This window comes from Carassius auratus, chromosome 7 (genome assembly GCF_003368295.1).
Source record: "Carassius auratus strain Wakin chromosome 7, ASM336829v1, whole genome shotgun sequence".
NCBI classification, from domain to species: Eukaryota; Metazoa; Chordata; class Actinopteri; order Cypriniformes; family Cyprinidae; genus Carassius; species Carassius auratus.
In genome coordinates, this window is record NC_039249.1 from 3881830 (window position 1) to 3896924 (window position 15095).

The 15095-nt window shown below is 35.1% G+C and overlaps 2 protein-coding genes across 3 annotated transcripts in view; both read right to left on the reverse strand.

Annotated features, from left to right (window-relative positions):
* Window positions 1-59: 59 nt before the first annotated feature.
* Window positions 60-8749, reverse strand: LOC113105559 (leucine-rich repeat-containing protein 28-like). Its single transcript, XM_026266692.1, has 10 exons — window positions 8652-8749; window positions 7923-8151; window positions 7800-7840; window positions 7504-7541; window positions 7289-7426; window positions 5781-5987; window positions 5200-5302; window positions 4521-4696; window positions 4280-4439; window positions 60-1710 (listed from the first exon to the last, which is right to left on the reverse strand). Exons 2-10 carry the CDS (start codon window positions 8088-8090, stop codon window positions 1641-1643), a joined length of 1101 nt encoding a protein of 366 aa, XP_026122477.1. The 5' UTR covers window positions 8091-8151; window positions 8652-8749; the 3' UTR covers window positions 60-1640.
* A 3949-nt stretch (window positions 8750-12698) lies between these two features.
* Window positions 12699-15095, reverse strand: part of LOC113105560 (insulin-like growth factor 1 receptor) — a 70868-nt gene continuing 68471 nt past the window's right edge. The window contains exon 21 of one of the 2 annotated variants that reach the window (XM_026266693.1): window positions 12699-13703. In XM_026266693.1, the coding sequence (XP_026122478.1) occupies window positions 13235-13703 (469 nt within the window). In that variant the 3' untranslated portion in view covers window positions 12699-13234. The remainder of the gene's footprint in view (window positions 13704-15095) is intronic. The other variant, XM_026266694.1, reaches the window with a different exon arrangement.

Sequence of the window (15095 nt, forward strand, 5' to 3'; positions counted from 1 at the left end):
ACAATTGAAAATGGCTCAATATGAATTAAATCTAACTTAAGCACACAGGAGACACAAGAGAGGTTTTAAACATGGTTATTATTGCCAAACATTACAACAAGATCACAATTGTTCAGTTCTAAGAACCAATGAAAAAACAGTGTAACATGTAAAACGTTTAGCTGAACTAACAGTCTTAAAATAAAATCTGTAGAAGACCTGAAGTATTTAATAAAACTGTAACAGTAACATCCACACATTAACTTAAAGGGATATTTTACCCAAAAATGAAAATGATCCCATTATTTTCCCACCCTCAAGCCATGTGTATGACTTTCTTCTTTAAGACGAATACAATCAAGAGTTTTACATTTTTTTTAAATAATGACAGTAAATGGTGGTTGAGATTTTGCAGCAAAATAAAGTGCATCCATCCATCATAAAAAAAGCACTCCACGTAAAGGCCTTCTGAATCAAAGTGATGCGTTTGTAGCAAAAATATCCATATTTAAAACTTTCTAAACCATAATCTCTAGGTTCCGATAACTGTTGTATGCTACATATTACATTTTATATAGATATTTTTAATATAGAGTATATTTATGATGAATGCATGGACCGGATGACCTATATTTTGCTTTAAAACCTCAACACCCATTCATTGCCATTGTAAAGCTTGGCCAACCCAGGACTTTTTGAACGTATTTGTCTAAAAAAAGAAAGTAATTGATACCTAGGACGGCTTGTGCATGAATAAATTTTCAGTTTTGGGTGAACTTAATATATGTATTAAGAAAGTCAACCTCTTGCTCGCATCTAATTAAAGAGACAAAGAATATTTTAAATACTGAAAGCTGAACAGTGATGGTTTCCTGCAGCAAAACTGAGAGAAGCACTGATGTAGTGTAGTACCAGCAAACTCCACAATTCATGTGAAAATATTCTCTCACACAAAAATAGAACAATCCCTTAAAGCTGCCTTCGATACAATCAACTGCATGTTTTTCATAAAAGTCAGTTGGCACTTTACAACAGTCTGTTTCCAAAACTTCACACATGATTTTCTTTGAAAAGCGCTAATGTGTGCTGGTCACGTCCAACAGCATACAAACACTTGAGCCTCAGATTGAAATGAAACCTCTTTAAAAAGCCACTTTTAAGTTAAGTCTTGTGTCATGGTCAAAACCAGTAGTGAAATATGAATCTGTAGTAACATGGCATTTCAGTAAAGGGAACTCGAAAAACAATTCTATTTTCCTTTCAAATTGAAACAAAAACATCTTTATCTCAGCTTAAACTCGTCACTTTTACGTAGATCAAGATGAAAGTCTTTAAAACACAGAATAAATTGTACGTTTCTCAAGAAACTTCCACCAGTTAAAGCCTGGAACTTTTTGGTTACAGTGAACCGTAACAATCCCAACACAAACAATACTACACGGTTTGTATGGGCCAATGATTGAAATACACTTGGTTTCATTTCTTTCTACATTCATTTGTGAAATGTAATCAGTATTAAGCAGCTGCTGCTACACACAGAAGAAGGAGACTGTAATGGCTGTTATGAAGATCTGTCAAATGTCTCAGAAGCTCAGGTGATCTCTGGTGATATTTTTTAAGTCCTCTGTGAAGATGAAAGCAGCATGAGCAGATGCGAGACGTCAGCCCTGCAGGTCAAACGTCCTCAGACAAAAGCTAGAGCAGCAGTACGCTACAAAACTCACAGTGGTTCTGTGTGAGGAACACAAAGAGCAAGAAAGAAAATCCACTTATTACATGTACAGAACTATTTCAAGTTGATTTCCAAACATTTGTGAGCAAGTTTTGAGTTTGAGCTTAATCAAATCTGAAGGAAACGCTTGATATTACCATTCAAAATATCTTTGCATGAAAGATAATGCAATTAATTAAGGTGTAATATCTGATGTGTAACATAAATATGTGTGTTAAGCAAAACACACATTCTTTTCTTTTAGAAAAACACACACAAAAAAAGCAATGATTTTTGGTTCTTGGTTCTAAATAAATGCGATTTATAGTCCTGTGAAACTTATATGTTTTTTTTTCCTCGTCATGATGTGTTTTTGGACTTATGCGACTTATACTTAGGTGCGACTTATAGTCCGAAAAATACGTTTTATAAATTTATATATATATATATATATATATATATATATATATATATATATATATATATATATATATATATATATATATATATATATATATATATATATGTATGTACATTTGTATGTATATATATATATGTATATATAGCTTATTTAAAGTGTTACTATATATATATACATGTATATACAGTATATATAAATATATAACACTTTATAATAATGTTCTATTTGCTAACATTAGTTAACTACAACAGTTAACATGAATTTACAATGAAAATGACTTATCTTCATTAATATTAATTAAATAATTATCAGATATTTTATTAAAATAAACACTTTTATCTGTTAATATTATTTAATGAACCTGAGCTAACATGAATGAATAAAGAACAGTTGCATTTTTATAAATTTGTCAAATAAACAGATTTACACTTTAGATTGAAACATCTTGATTCTGTAATTGATTGGATTATAAATAAATTGTTTATAATTTTTAACAAATGCTATTTCCTGATGATTTAATAATTAGAAATAGCAGCCAATATTACTGGCCTTGGTGATATATATATTGATTTACCAATAATTTTTGCACCAGACAAAATTATAAGCCAGATGTAAACAAGCCACACTCAGTATCTAACATTTAGGTTTAGGGATTTTTTTTATTTTTTAATGTAAGACTAAGAACAAATATAACTCACCCTACCAAAAACTAAAATCAAATAATGGACCATCAAACAGAAAAGAGGCCAAAGCAACTTTATGTAAATTATTGGTTTGGGTAAGTTAAGTTAAGTTAAACTATATCACAGGGAACAAGCTGTCATAACTGAAATCAAAAAATATACATATGCATTTTAATGGGTGCGTATATAAGGGAGGTCATGTTCCTCTCATAACACACATGCTTTTACAAGGCTGATCAATGAAGTGCTATTGAAACAGCAATGCTTTCCTGGTAAGAGTTCTCTCTCTCTCTCTCTCACACACACACACACACACACACACACATATGTCCCGAGACTGAAAACTGAGAGTATTAAAGGAGTGAAAGAAGCAAATGGAAAAGAATTCCCTTTCTGTCGCTTGCACACGTGAACCGAGCACCACTCGTCTCCAAACATCAGCCGCACACTCAGGGTAAGAGGTAATGGGCGAGTGGATTAGATCTCTTAATGCACGTCAAGTAGCTGAGAGCAGCAGTCGAGCAGGATGATTGGGTTACGCTGCTGGATGTTGATACCAAAACCACAGCTCTGCATTACAGATGGAACATGACGGGCAGCGGAGCAAGCACTGCTAATTTCAACCAATCAAACACACAGGAAGATGAGGAGATAGAGGAAGTGACAGGGGTCTAAGAAAACCGTGTGAGAGAGAATGAGAAGGATAGAAAGCAGGAGAGGATTTTTCTCAATGTGTGAAAGTGAAGATGCTTTTGTTAATGAATATGCACATAACAGTAGGTCAATCCCAGAATGCATGTGCATTTAAAGGGGACACGCACTACCGTACAAGTAAGATATTTTTAAGTGTCTTATTGCTCGCTAAGGCTACATTCATTTGATCAGAAATACAGCAAAAAATTTAATGTTGTGAAATATTATTACAATTTAAAATAACTGTTTCCTATTGTAATATATATTTTAAAATTAATTTGATTTCTGTGATGCAAAGCTGAATTTTTTTTTGCTTTGCTCCAGTCTTCAGTGTCACATGATCCTTCAGAATTTGGTTATTATTCATGTCGAAAACCACTGTGCTACTGTACTTGATATTTTTGTAGAAAAGGTGAAATTTATTTTTTTGAATGTAGAATGGGATTTGAACAGAAATCTCAAAAGAAGCACATCATAAATCATAAAATAACATCATTAATGTATTTACTGTCACTTTTGATCAATTTAACGCATCCTTGCTGACTAAAAGTATTAATTTCTTTGCAAAACTGACTTCAAACTTTTCAATGGTAGTGTACGATAGAAAATATGACTGATATGATATGCTAAATATGATAATATAAATATGATCACGATATGATATGATATGCCAGAAAGAAAATGGAAAATGGTCAACAAAGTTTTGTGTATTAAGAAACCCTGAATTATAAGTCAATAAAAATAAATATAATGGAGTATACGAGTGACAAAAAGGGAATTTAGTATCAGTACCTCTTGTGCACTCCTGCGAGTGCGGTCTCTCTGAGAGGAAACAGTTTAGGGTAGACGATGGTGAACATGGGCTGACTACAGCGGTGACAGTGACCCAGAGGCCACCGGACCACATCCAGCAGACTCTTGGGTAACAGGAACGGTGTCAGGAACCTCACATCTGCACACAAGACAGAAGAACATAGGCTGGTGAATGTGAAGGAACCTGATGCTTTGTTGTGGGGTTTTTTGGGACTCTTACCCTTACTGGTCCAGCTGTGGGCCGCATGTAGTACTCTGCACGCCAGCTCCTCCAGAGGCAACACGCGGTCAGTCTCAGAGCCGATGGCCTTCACTTCAGAGGGCAGGGGAACAGTCACATCTCCCAGCGTCAGACAGAGCTCCTTCACGTCAGAGATCTGCGCGGCTAGACCACATCTGTGCATGCAGACAGATAAATATCATCAAGTGAACACAGTCATGTTGAAAAAGTCATGAAGCAACCACAACAGCTACCATGAAAGTTATGTATACTGCCAATTCAGCGACTCTGATACTTTTGTGATTGACTTGTTGTGTCTGGAAGTTAGCATCCCCCCCCCCCCCCCAGAATCTCTCTTGGGAAAATATGTTGATGATCCGTTTATAATAATGTTTTGAGTTCACTTAAATTAAAAGTTGTAATCATTTTATATTATCATACATTCTGTAATTGGTAGTAAATGATAGATAAAAACAATGTTAATATGTCCACTTCTTCATGTTGTTTACACATTCATTTGGAGATTCAGGTATTTAAACTTTTATTTTAACATAATTTATACTTATGATTACACAATTAAAATGCGAAATGTGATTAATCATGAGTAAAGCTCTACTTCATATTAATTTTGTAAACATCAAGTTTGAAAGTTCACTACAACAGCAACAAGCACACTCACCCACTGCAGCCGATGACTTTGTTATAAAGATACGATGGAAGTCCCTTCAGATGAGCGTTGTTGTCCACAAACACAAACTGCAGCTCCATGGAGCGCCCCAGATCTGACAGAAATATACAACATCAGTATTTCAGCAACAACGTCAAATGATTCACCCGGTTTTTGTGCAATATATTCCAAGACGTCTAGAGCGAGGAACAGAATAACCTTTAAAATAATAAAAGGCATCATATGGTTTCACAGAACTTGTATACATCCCTTCAAAAGTCCAGGGAGAATGTTTTGAAGTCTCCTATGCTCACCGAAGCTGCATTTATTTTATGAAAAATACAGTAAAGATCGAAATCTTGTGAAATGATATCATAATTTAAAATAACTTTTTTTTTTTTAGACATTTTAAAACACCATTATTTCCTATGATGCAAAGATGAATTTCCAGCATCATTTCAGCATGATGTATTCAAGTATTCAATTACATAAAAACAAACATACAAATAAAATATCTTACTGACCCCCAAAAGCCAGAGCTTTTGTATAAATGAAAAGTTATCTTTCTTGACAGCACTGTCATATCTTCTCACCCAGGGGCAGTGAAGTCAGGCAGTTGGCAGCCATGGAGAGCTCGTTGAGGTCGGGCAGCAGACAGAGCTGGCGAGGAAGGTAGTGCAGCAGGTTACGGTCTGCTGTGAGACACTGTAGGGACAGACACTGGTGCAGACGCTCTGGAAGAGTCCTCAGGAGGTTCATGGACACGTCCAGAGTCTCCAGCTCTCCGAGATCTCCCAGCTCTACCAATACGCCCACAAAACCAGTCTTAAGTGTCAATTGAGATTTATATGAGATTATGAATAAATACACTTTCCATTGATGTATGGTTTATTATGAGCGGACAATATTTGGCCGAGATACAACTATTGTTAATCTGGAATCTGAGGGTGCAAAAACATCTAAATACTGAGAAAATCCCTTTAAAATTCTCCAAATGAATTCTTAGCAATGCATATTACTGTATGAAATTTACAAAAATTCTTTATGGAACATGATCTTTCCTTAATATCCTAATGATTTGTGGCATAAAAGAAGAATGTATCATTTTATCCTGTACAATGTTTTTTTTTAGCTATTTCTAAAAATATACTCCAGCGACTTAAGACTGGTTTCAGGTCACATTTACATTTCTGTTATAGCTTCAATCAGGTATAAAGCAAGATTTTATCACCCTAGGGAGTCACCTTATGCCCTCTGCTGGCAAAAACAAGAGCTGGTAATTTATTTGACATTGAGAAGGTACCCCAAAAAATACAAATAAAAAGTTGCATGTCGCTAGTTAAATATGCTTGAAACTATTTGAACAGTGAACTGTAAAACGCTTAGTTTGGAATAACTCGCATATGATAAATTAAAGCCATGAACAGTCTCTGCTTCAGATGAAAAAGAGCAATAAAAAGACTGATATAAAACAACTGCGTGCTTTGAAGCACTGCATTTAAAGAGATTGTGAAAGAGCTTAATCATTTCCCCGCAGTCTCTTTATGAAGTTTTCCTTCTCAGAAACATGCAAGCGTCATGTTGAGCACAAAAATCTAAGCTTCTCCACTGAATGACGTTTAATAACTGCAGGAATTATTTGATGCAGTTAAAGCTTCTTAATTACACAGGGACATTTTATTTTATTTTTACAGATAATGTCTATGAATTAAACGGACTGTTTACCTTGAATCATTATTAATTAAACTGCTGCAGGAAGTGATTATATTCCACTCTCATTTTTCACAATATTCTGCAAATAATTCAATCTTCTGCGACTGGAGTATATCTGGTTTATATGTAAATGCATGTACAGATAAAGCAAAATAATTTCCTGTTTTCATTGCAGCGTGTAGCATGTAAGTATTTATATTCAATCCGAAATATTATTTTGAATGTTATTAAGCATGGTAAAGCAATACAACCAAACGTTCAGCGATTCTTTTTGTTGCTGGTTTGATTATTATTAGGCTTTTCTGCGCACATCAGAATCGATAATCACTATAATCAGTAGCAACAGCTCAGTTTTTTGGATTAATGCTGATGGATGTTTGCGACTCACCTTGCGGGAGGAATTTGAGTTGGTTGTTGGCCAATCGCAGATGTCGTAATGAGCGCAGCTGACCGATCTCTGGACAGATGAACTGAAGAGCGTTGTCACTCAGGTCCAGTGACTGCAGCTTCACTAGATTGCCAATTGCTGGAAAACAACATTACGTATCATGTGCCTGACATCAAAATATTACTATTTACAGTATAATCATGAGATAACATTACCTTGAGGAATTATTGCAATATTGTTTGAGTGCAGGTACCTAAGGGAAACAAAAAATAGATTGCAGGACTGTTTCATAATCTTGTTTTTCATCAGGGGTAGTACAAATAATATTTAAACAAACTCAGACTCAACCAATTTACATCATATAGCTATTGTTTATGGGTGGGTAAGAAAACGTCGCTAAGATTGAGGAACCTCTTTTGGATAACAATAACGTTACAGTTATGCAACACACTGAAAACTAACATAACATTGTTATAAAACCAAGAAGAGTATAACAAAGATTAATACTCACAGTTCTATCAAGTTGGGAAGTTTCTGAGCCAGATTCTCGGGCTGACAGGAGGAAAACAGTATTAGGATGCAAAATATATTTATGATATACAGAGCCAAAGCAAAAATGAAGACTAGATGTTACAAGTGTTGTGAGGGAGTTTCTCTTCATGAAGAGACGCTCCAGGAACTGCATCCCTTCATCTCTGAGGAGCTCCACGGGGAAACTGCTGAGGTTTCTGTAGTTCAGGAAAAGATTCTTGTGTCGCTCTCGTTTGGCCATAAAAATCGCTTCATGGAGTTCAGACGCCATGGCTGCGAGAAGCGTCTCTGGCCGAGAGAGTTTTCCCTCTTTCAGCTTCTACTTTTCCATTCTGAAAGAAACATTTTTAACATTTCTTAAAGGTTCATAAAGATTTCTTGATTTAAATTATGAATAATTACACAAAATATACAGACTGAGTAGCTAAAACTTAAAAAAAATTATATAATTTTTACAATATATAAATATTTAACCTATTGTGCCTTAATGATTTTATCGAATCAAAGGCGAGATGTATTGTACAGAATGACAGTAACACGTTTACCAGCGACATTAAAGCATTATCTAATGTCAGATAGTACAAATAACGCTAGACTAATAACAGTATGTAGCAAGATGAGCTCAGATAATGATCCTGAAGTGTACTGTACTGTGCTGTCATTCAATCTCATAACACACGATGAGTTTAAACATAAATTAAGGTTCTACAAACATCTAATCATCGACTTCTTGGCAATCTCAATTTGTTGCTTTTTGAAATAAGCGAATCATAAAGCTGACATATGTACTACAAAACACGACAATGAATATCAATAACGAATCGCAAATTACATTGCATCCATGCAGTGAATGAAATATGAATAATTCCCTCTTGAAAACCTCTGGAGTTGTTTGTGTACAGCACTAGGTTTCCGTTTACGTCAAGCGCGTCAATGGATACAAGCACAGAGCATCATGGGAAATGTAGTTATTCCTGCTTAGTTTTTCCACAGCAAGTAATTCATAATATAATATAATATAATATAATATAATATAATATAATATAATATAATATAATATAATATAATATAATATAATATAATATAATATAATATATAAAGTTTTACTTTTTCTTAAGAGAATTATTAAGTAATCCGTTTAAATAGCTTGGCTTCATTAGTATTCATCAAATTCATATAATAAGTAAAAAACAAAAATCCTACAGCTAAATGTGGTTATAATATTTCTAATATATATGTATATTTTAATCAGTCTTTATAAAAAATGTTATGCTTTTGAACACATTTGATGCTTTCAGGAGTCCATGCCACAAAATGAATTTGCTCTTGAAATCATGCTTATTATTTTAAAAGCTACAGCTGCCATTTTCATTGATAAAGTAAAAATAATGAATAATTTAATTATCCTCATGCATGGCATCACTGAAAGTCCTTTCTGAGGCATTTGAACGCTTGCAAAATGGCTTGGGCAAAGTCTGTTATAATAATTCATACATTCACTGAAAAAAAAAAAAAAAAAAAGATTAATGAGGGTAAAAAATATGCTTAATAATGTTACCGGAGAAAAAATCTAATTATAGCGTGTCGAATTCCTTAAGTATAATGCCAAAATTGAGTTCTGTTAAAATTGAGTTAATATTCATAAAATCACAAAGAAACTTATCTGTATTATCATTAATATTTGTTTTGTGAACCACACAGTATCTGAGCCATCATAATTTCCAATAATTGCTAATCCTCTCCATATTCCTGAAGCACATTTCTTTAAATTGACACAAGAAAGAAAACACCAGACAAAGTTAATAAGTGCCTTTTTTTTTTAATCAGAACAGCCAGGTTTGAACAGAATTGGACCACAAAACCTCTCCATTCTCCCCTCCCATTCTGGATCTGTAACCCTCTTTATATACCAGCACATACACATCCAACATGTCTCAACTGAACAACTAAACATGAGGCATCGAGGACTGAAATGAAATGACATGAAACCCATTCTAGATGGCGCCATCAGATCACAAACACCTCTAATGCTCTCCTCTCAACCCTCACACACTCATAAGAGCACACTTGAGCAGTCTGGATGTCAGATGATAGAGAGCAGCAGTTTCCAGCAGCAGGGTACAAAGCCACCTTCAGCCCTGAGAATATCTAGCCCATAGTTAACAGATCTGGATGGGACAAATCAGCCATTGGTCGGGTGTTATATATTAAGAGATGGTCAGAGAGGAGCATTAGGATGGTGTCTTGTTTAATCTGTGAGAAACAAAAACCAGGAAAAATTACCAACATTGGAAGGACATTACATTGGTGGCACTACACGATCATAATTTTCGTCGTTTTTCTCCAAAACTCTTCGCAATTATAAACATTTCCCTTATATAAAGATATTCGAGTGAAAAATTCAGGATCTTTATTTGTTCTGGATTTACATATTTCACAATATTATTTCAATTTAATCAGCTCAGTATCTGCATGAATGATAACTGCTGCGAAAGATACCAGCATTTCCCCAACCATTCGCCTTTATATCACATCTACTTTATTTAAATTACACTGAAATGGTTTTGCGTGCTGATATTTTGTTTAGATTTTACAAAAATATTCATATAAGTAACCCAAGACAAACCTCTTCGTAATGCACATCTGATGCACCTGATAGCAGCAAAAACTGTACATCCGTTTATAATCGAAGGGTTTGTTTCAATGAACATTTGGTTTCTGATGCAGATGTAAAATTCCAATGAATGCGTGACAAGAAAAATTGAAATAGAACAATGCCAACAGTGGGATTCAGAGACATGAAAGGGAGAGGAGATCACAACCAGTATATACTTAAAAATAAATCCATTCTAATTATTCCATCTAGTGACCCCCCCCCCCCCAGTTAAAAGATGGATAAATGAAACATTCCAGCACATTTAGAGTCAGTTGTCAGACCTGTTCTTGTTTTAATCTCACAAATAAATAATCAACAATATTAAGCAAGATCCGATAGGAAAGAAAGCAGCTAGTCGTACAAAATGTCCCCAACTCGGTAATTTCTCCACTCCGAGATTGTGGTTTGTAGCGTTTATGAGGTTTTACCCAGATACAGAGAGCAGTAATATTGTCCTTTTCATGAAAAAGGTCAGATGTACTTTATATATAGATACATAAAAAAGGAGGAAAATGAAAAGTGACAGTTTTTCCTTTGAAAAATCCTTTGAAAAAAAAAAAAAAAAAAAAACTCTTAAATCGATATAAGTGACCTATGTTACAAACACAACTTCTGCATAGAGATATGCTGAATCATATCTGTATAATCATTTATCGGGCTCTGCTCGGAAGGAAACGCAGAGTTGAGAAGATGAGGGTCTTTCAATTGCGGAAGGATCAGTCACAAATAAGGCTGAACAATCAATGTAAAGAATGAGACGAGTCTAGGTTTAAGCAATGAAATCAATCCAAAATTTGCCAAATTTTAAGTCATACTCCGTATTTTAAAGAGGAATGAATAGCGAGACAAGAACACATCGGGTCTGAGACCCAAACGTTTAGGATTCTGACCTGAGAGTATTTGTTGCGCATTAATGTGATGAGAGAGACAGTGTCGAGCTGTTACAGAATCATGTCACTGGGTGCCGCCGTTACTGGCAATGAAGACAGAAGATCGTGTTCACTGCCAGTTTAGCTTTTAAAGAGAGCGAATCTATCAAAACAGAAGGGATTGAACAACTTTTCATTGCAAAAATCAACTGTAAGAATGAACCTCCTACTGTTTTTCTCATTTTGCAGAACTATAAGCATCATAAAATGGACTGTAGTGGAAAGGCAAAGGATTACACCTGAAAAATCTTTTTACATTTATATATATAGGTGTGTGTATATATATATATATATATATATATATATATATATATTACAACCACAAAAGAAAAACAATAACAAAATAGCAGCTTTTTTAGCACAGACATATAGATGATCAATCTGAACTGTAAAAAAGGTACAAAAGTGACCGACAAACGATGCACACGCTCTGTGGTCCGACGTACGACTGAACAACCAAGCGAGATAACATTTTAACTCCGCAAAGCCACAATTTTAAACCTTTTCAGCTTCTTTTTTTTATTTTTTTTTATCCAAATCCCTTTTAAAGTTTCAACATCTGCTGCATCTGTTGTTCGACTTAGCAATTATTCAGCGCGGAATGAGTCTAATCCTAAACAAGAAGACAGAAAAGTAGGAATCTGGGAAATCTTTCTATTGATTTTAAAGGAACAGTTCACCCAAAAAACACACCCTGAGGTAGATGAGTTTGTTTCTTCATGGAGAAATGTAGCATGGCATCACTTGCTCACCAATGGATCCGTTGCAGTGAATGGGTGCCGTCAGAATGAGGGTCTGAACAGCTGATAAAAACATCACAATAATCCACAAGTAATTGGAGGAAGTGTTATATTTTAGCCGGATACAACAGTTTGAAATTATTATTATTATTTTATTTTTTTCAAACACACAGCTTTTCACTTCACAAGATGTTAACTGATGGACTGGAGTGGTGTGGATGATTGTGATGTTTTTATCAGCTGTTTGGTCTCTTATTCTGACGGCACCCATTCACTGCAAATGATCCATTTGGTGAGAAAGTAATGCAAAATTTCTCCAAATTTGTTCTGATTAGGAAACATCTGCATCTTGGATGGCCTGAAGGTGAGTACATTTTTTGCACATTTACATTTTTGGAGGAACTATTCCTTTAAGCAGGTTTGGATCACCAGGGTAAAAACTGCCGTGTTTATTTTGAGGAATATGGATGCAAGGGGAATTAAACGACAATTTGGCAACATAAAAAAAGAACAAACATTTGGCAGATTTGAGAATTTCTTCTCCACAAAAGTTGCGCAGCCAGATGATTTCCAGGAAAAGGAAGCTGAAGATCTCCATACCCCGATCGGAGTTGGGTCATGGGAACGAACTTCTAAGACGGCCGGGAGAAAAAACATCTCTAACTTAGACGCATGTCATTGGAAACAAGATGCTGTTGGATTGGCTTAGAGATATGCAGAGCGTGTCGTAATAATGCCACCGTACCACCACTGGCTCTGACAGGCCTTCAAACCAGTTTTGGAAGTTTAGAAAAGTAACAAAACGTAACAAAAACAGTCTAGAACAGCCTATCGAGTGCGAGAGTGAAGGTCATGGTTTTTCAGTCAGTTATCCAGTCTGCGTTCATGTCAATCAATTCACCGATTCAATCGACAAAACACAAAAAACAAAGAACTCCAAACTTTGTCCGTTGAGGTATGATTGAAAGGATCGATTGCCTTGGACACCCAGTTTGTACCATTTTGTTTTTCCTTGTCTCTTAATTTCATATTTCTTCTCAGGAGACCACACAGTGGCTTGACAGACAGAGACGTGTCCGGAAACCATCGATCAGCAAGCCGACGACTGGGGCAGAGGCAAGGCACGCTCGTTCTTTCGGCCCCCGTTCATGTGAGCGTAAGGCTGGGTCTCGTCAAACGGGCTCCGGAGAACCATCGAGGGCCCGTTCGCCGCAGACGCGGGGAGCGGGTGCTTGTCCGTGGAGCTGGGGGAGGAGGGCGGTGAGGATGGGCCGGCCGGGGTGGAGGAGCCCTGGGACGCAGGGGCGCACTGTTGAGGGGAGGCCAGAGAGGGCGCCAGGGGCTGCAGGCTGGAGGGCGGCTCCAGAGGAACGTTCTCCATGGCTCCCACGTTCTCCATGTCCAGCTCTTCCGTGTCCGGAGGTTTGTTCTCCTCGCTGTAGAAGAAGCTCATCTCCTTGAAACCCGCCTCCAGGTCGTCCTTGATGCTGCTGATGATCTCCAGGAAGGACGGCCGCATTTTGGGGTTGTACTGCCAGCACATGCGCATCAGTTCAAACCTGAAAGCGCACAAGAGAAGAACAAAAGAACATTAAAATTAGTTGCTGTCCAGTCTAAATGAGGGACTGATATTTGGCCATTTAAAGATTATCAGCATCAGTGAATAAATGCAAAAACACATTTTGGATTTAGGTATTAGGACAATTTTGATGAAACGTTTTGATGCACTTCAAATGTTGACTAGTATATTTTAGAATTTTTAGGGTATTTTAGGGAGGGGAAGTTCTGAGTTGAAATGGATCATTTTTATTTCACCTGGTTTGTGTTATTTGAAAAAAGGTCCCTTTTAAATTATTAAAATTATTTTAAATCTCTCTCTCGCTGTCTCTCTCTCTCTCTCTCTAATACCTTTATAAATTGTTATTATTATTTTTTTAACATGCATAGTACAACAATAAATTTATTCATTGTATGAGTTATAAACTCATATGTGACCCCGGAGCACAAAACCTTAAGTCTTAAGTCGCTGGGGTACATTTTTAGCAATAGCCAAAGGACATTTTAAGGGTCAAAATTTTCACATTTTCTTTTATGCCAAAAATCATTAGGATATTAAGTAAAGATCGTGTTCCATGAGACATTTAGTAAATTTCCTACTGTAAATATATATAACTTAATTTTTGAACAGTAATATGCATTGCTAAAAACTTCATTTGAACAACTTTAAAGGTGATTTTCTCAGTATTTAGATTTTTTTTGCACCCTCAGATTCCTGATTTTCGAATAGTTGTATCTCGGACAAATGTTGTCAATATATCAATGGAAAGCTTTAAGATGATATATAAATCTCAATTTTGAGAAACTGACCCTTATGACTGGTTTTGTGGTCCAGGGTCACATGTACTCATATATCAATCTTCACACAACCAGTTATTAATCGTCTTAATCACTCTGTTTGAGTCAGTAAAAAAGAAAAAGTTATTTTCAGTTTTAAATCAAGTTACTATTTTATATATATATATATATATATATATATATATATATATATATATATATATATATATATATATATATATATATATATATATATATATATATATATATATTCATATATTCTGACTACTTTAATATATTATAAATCAAAATTTAAAGTTATTTTAAAGTTATAAATAATATATTCATGGTTTATTAACATGGCATTACAATTTACATGTATACTACTTTATATAACAGATTATCAAATCCATCTGTTTGATTTTTCAAAATTTTAATTAATATCAGTATGCATATTATAAAATGTATGAATGTATTTATTAATTTGTTTTCATTTAAAATAATTCTTAAGAAATTTTTATCCTTCAATTTAAGACTGTGAAATCGATTAATCGCAATTAAATTGCATCCAAAATAAAACTTTGTTTACATAATATGTGTGAGTACTGTGCATTTTT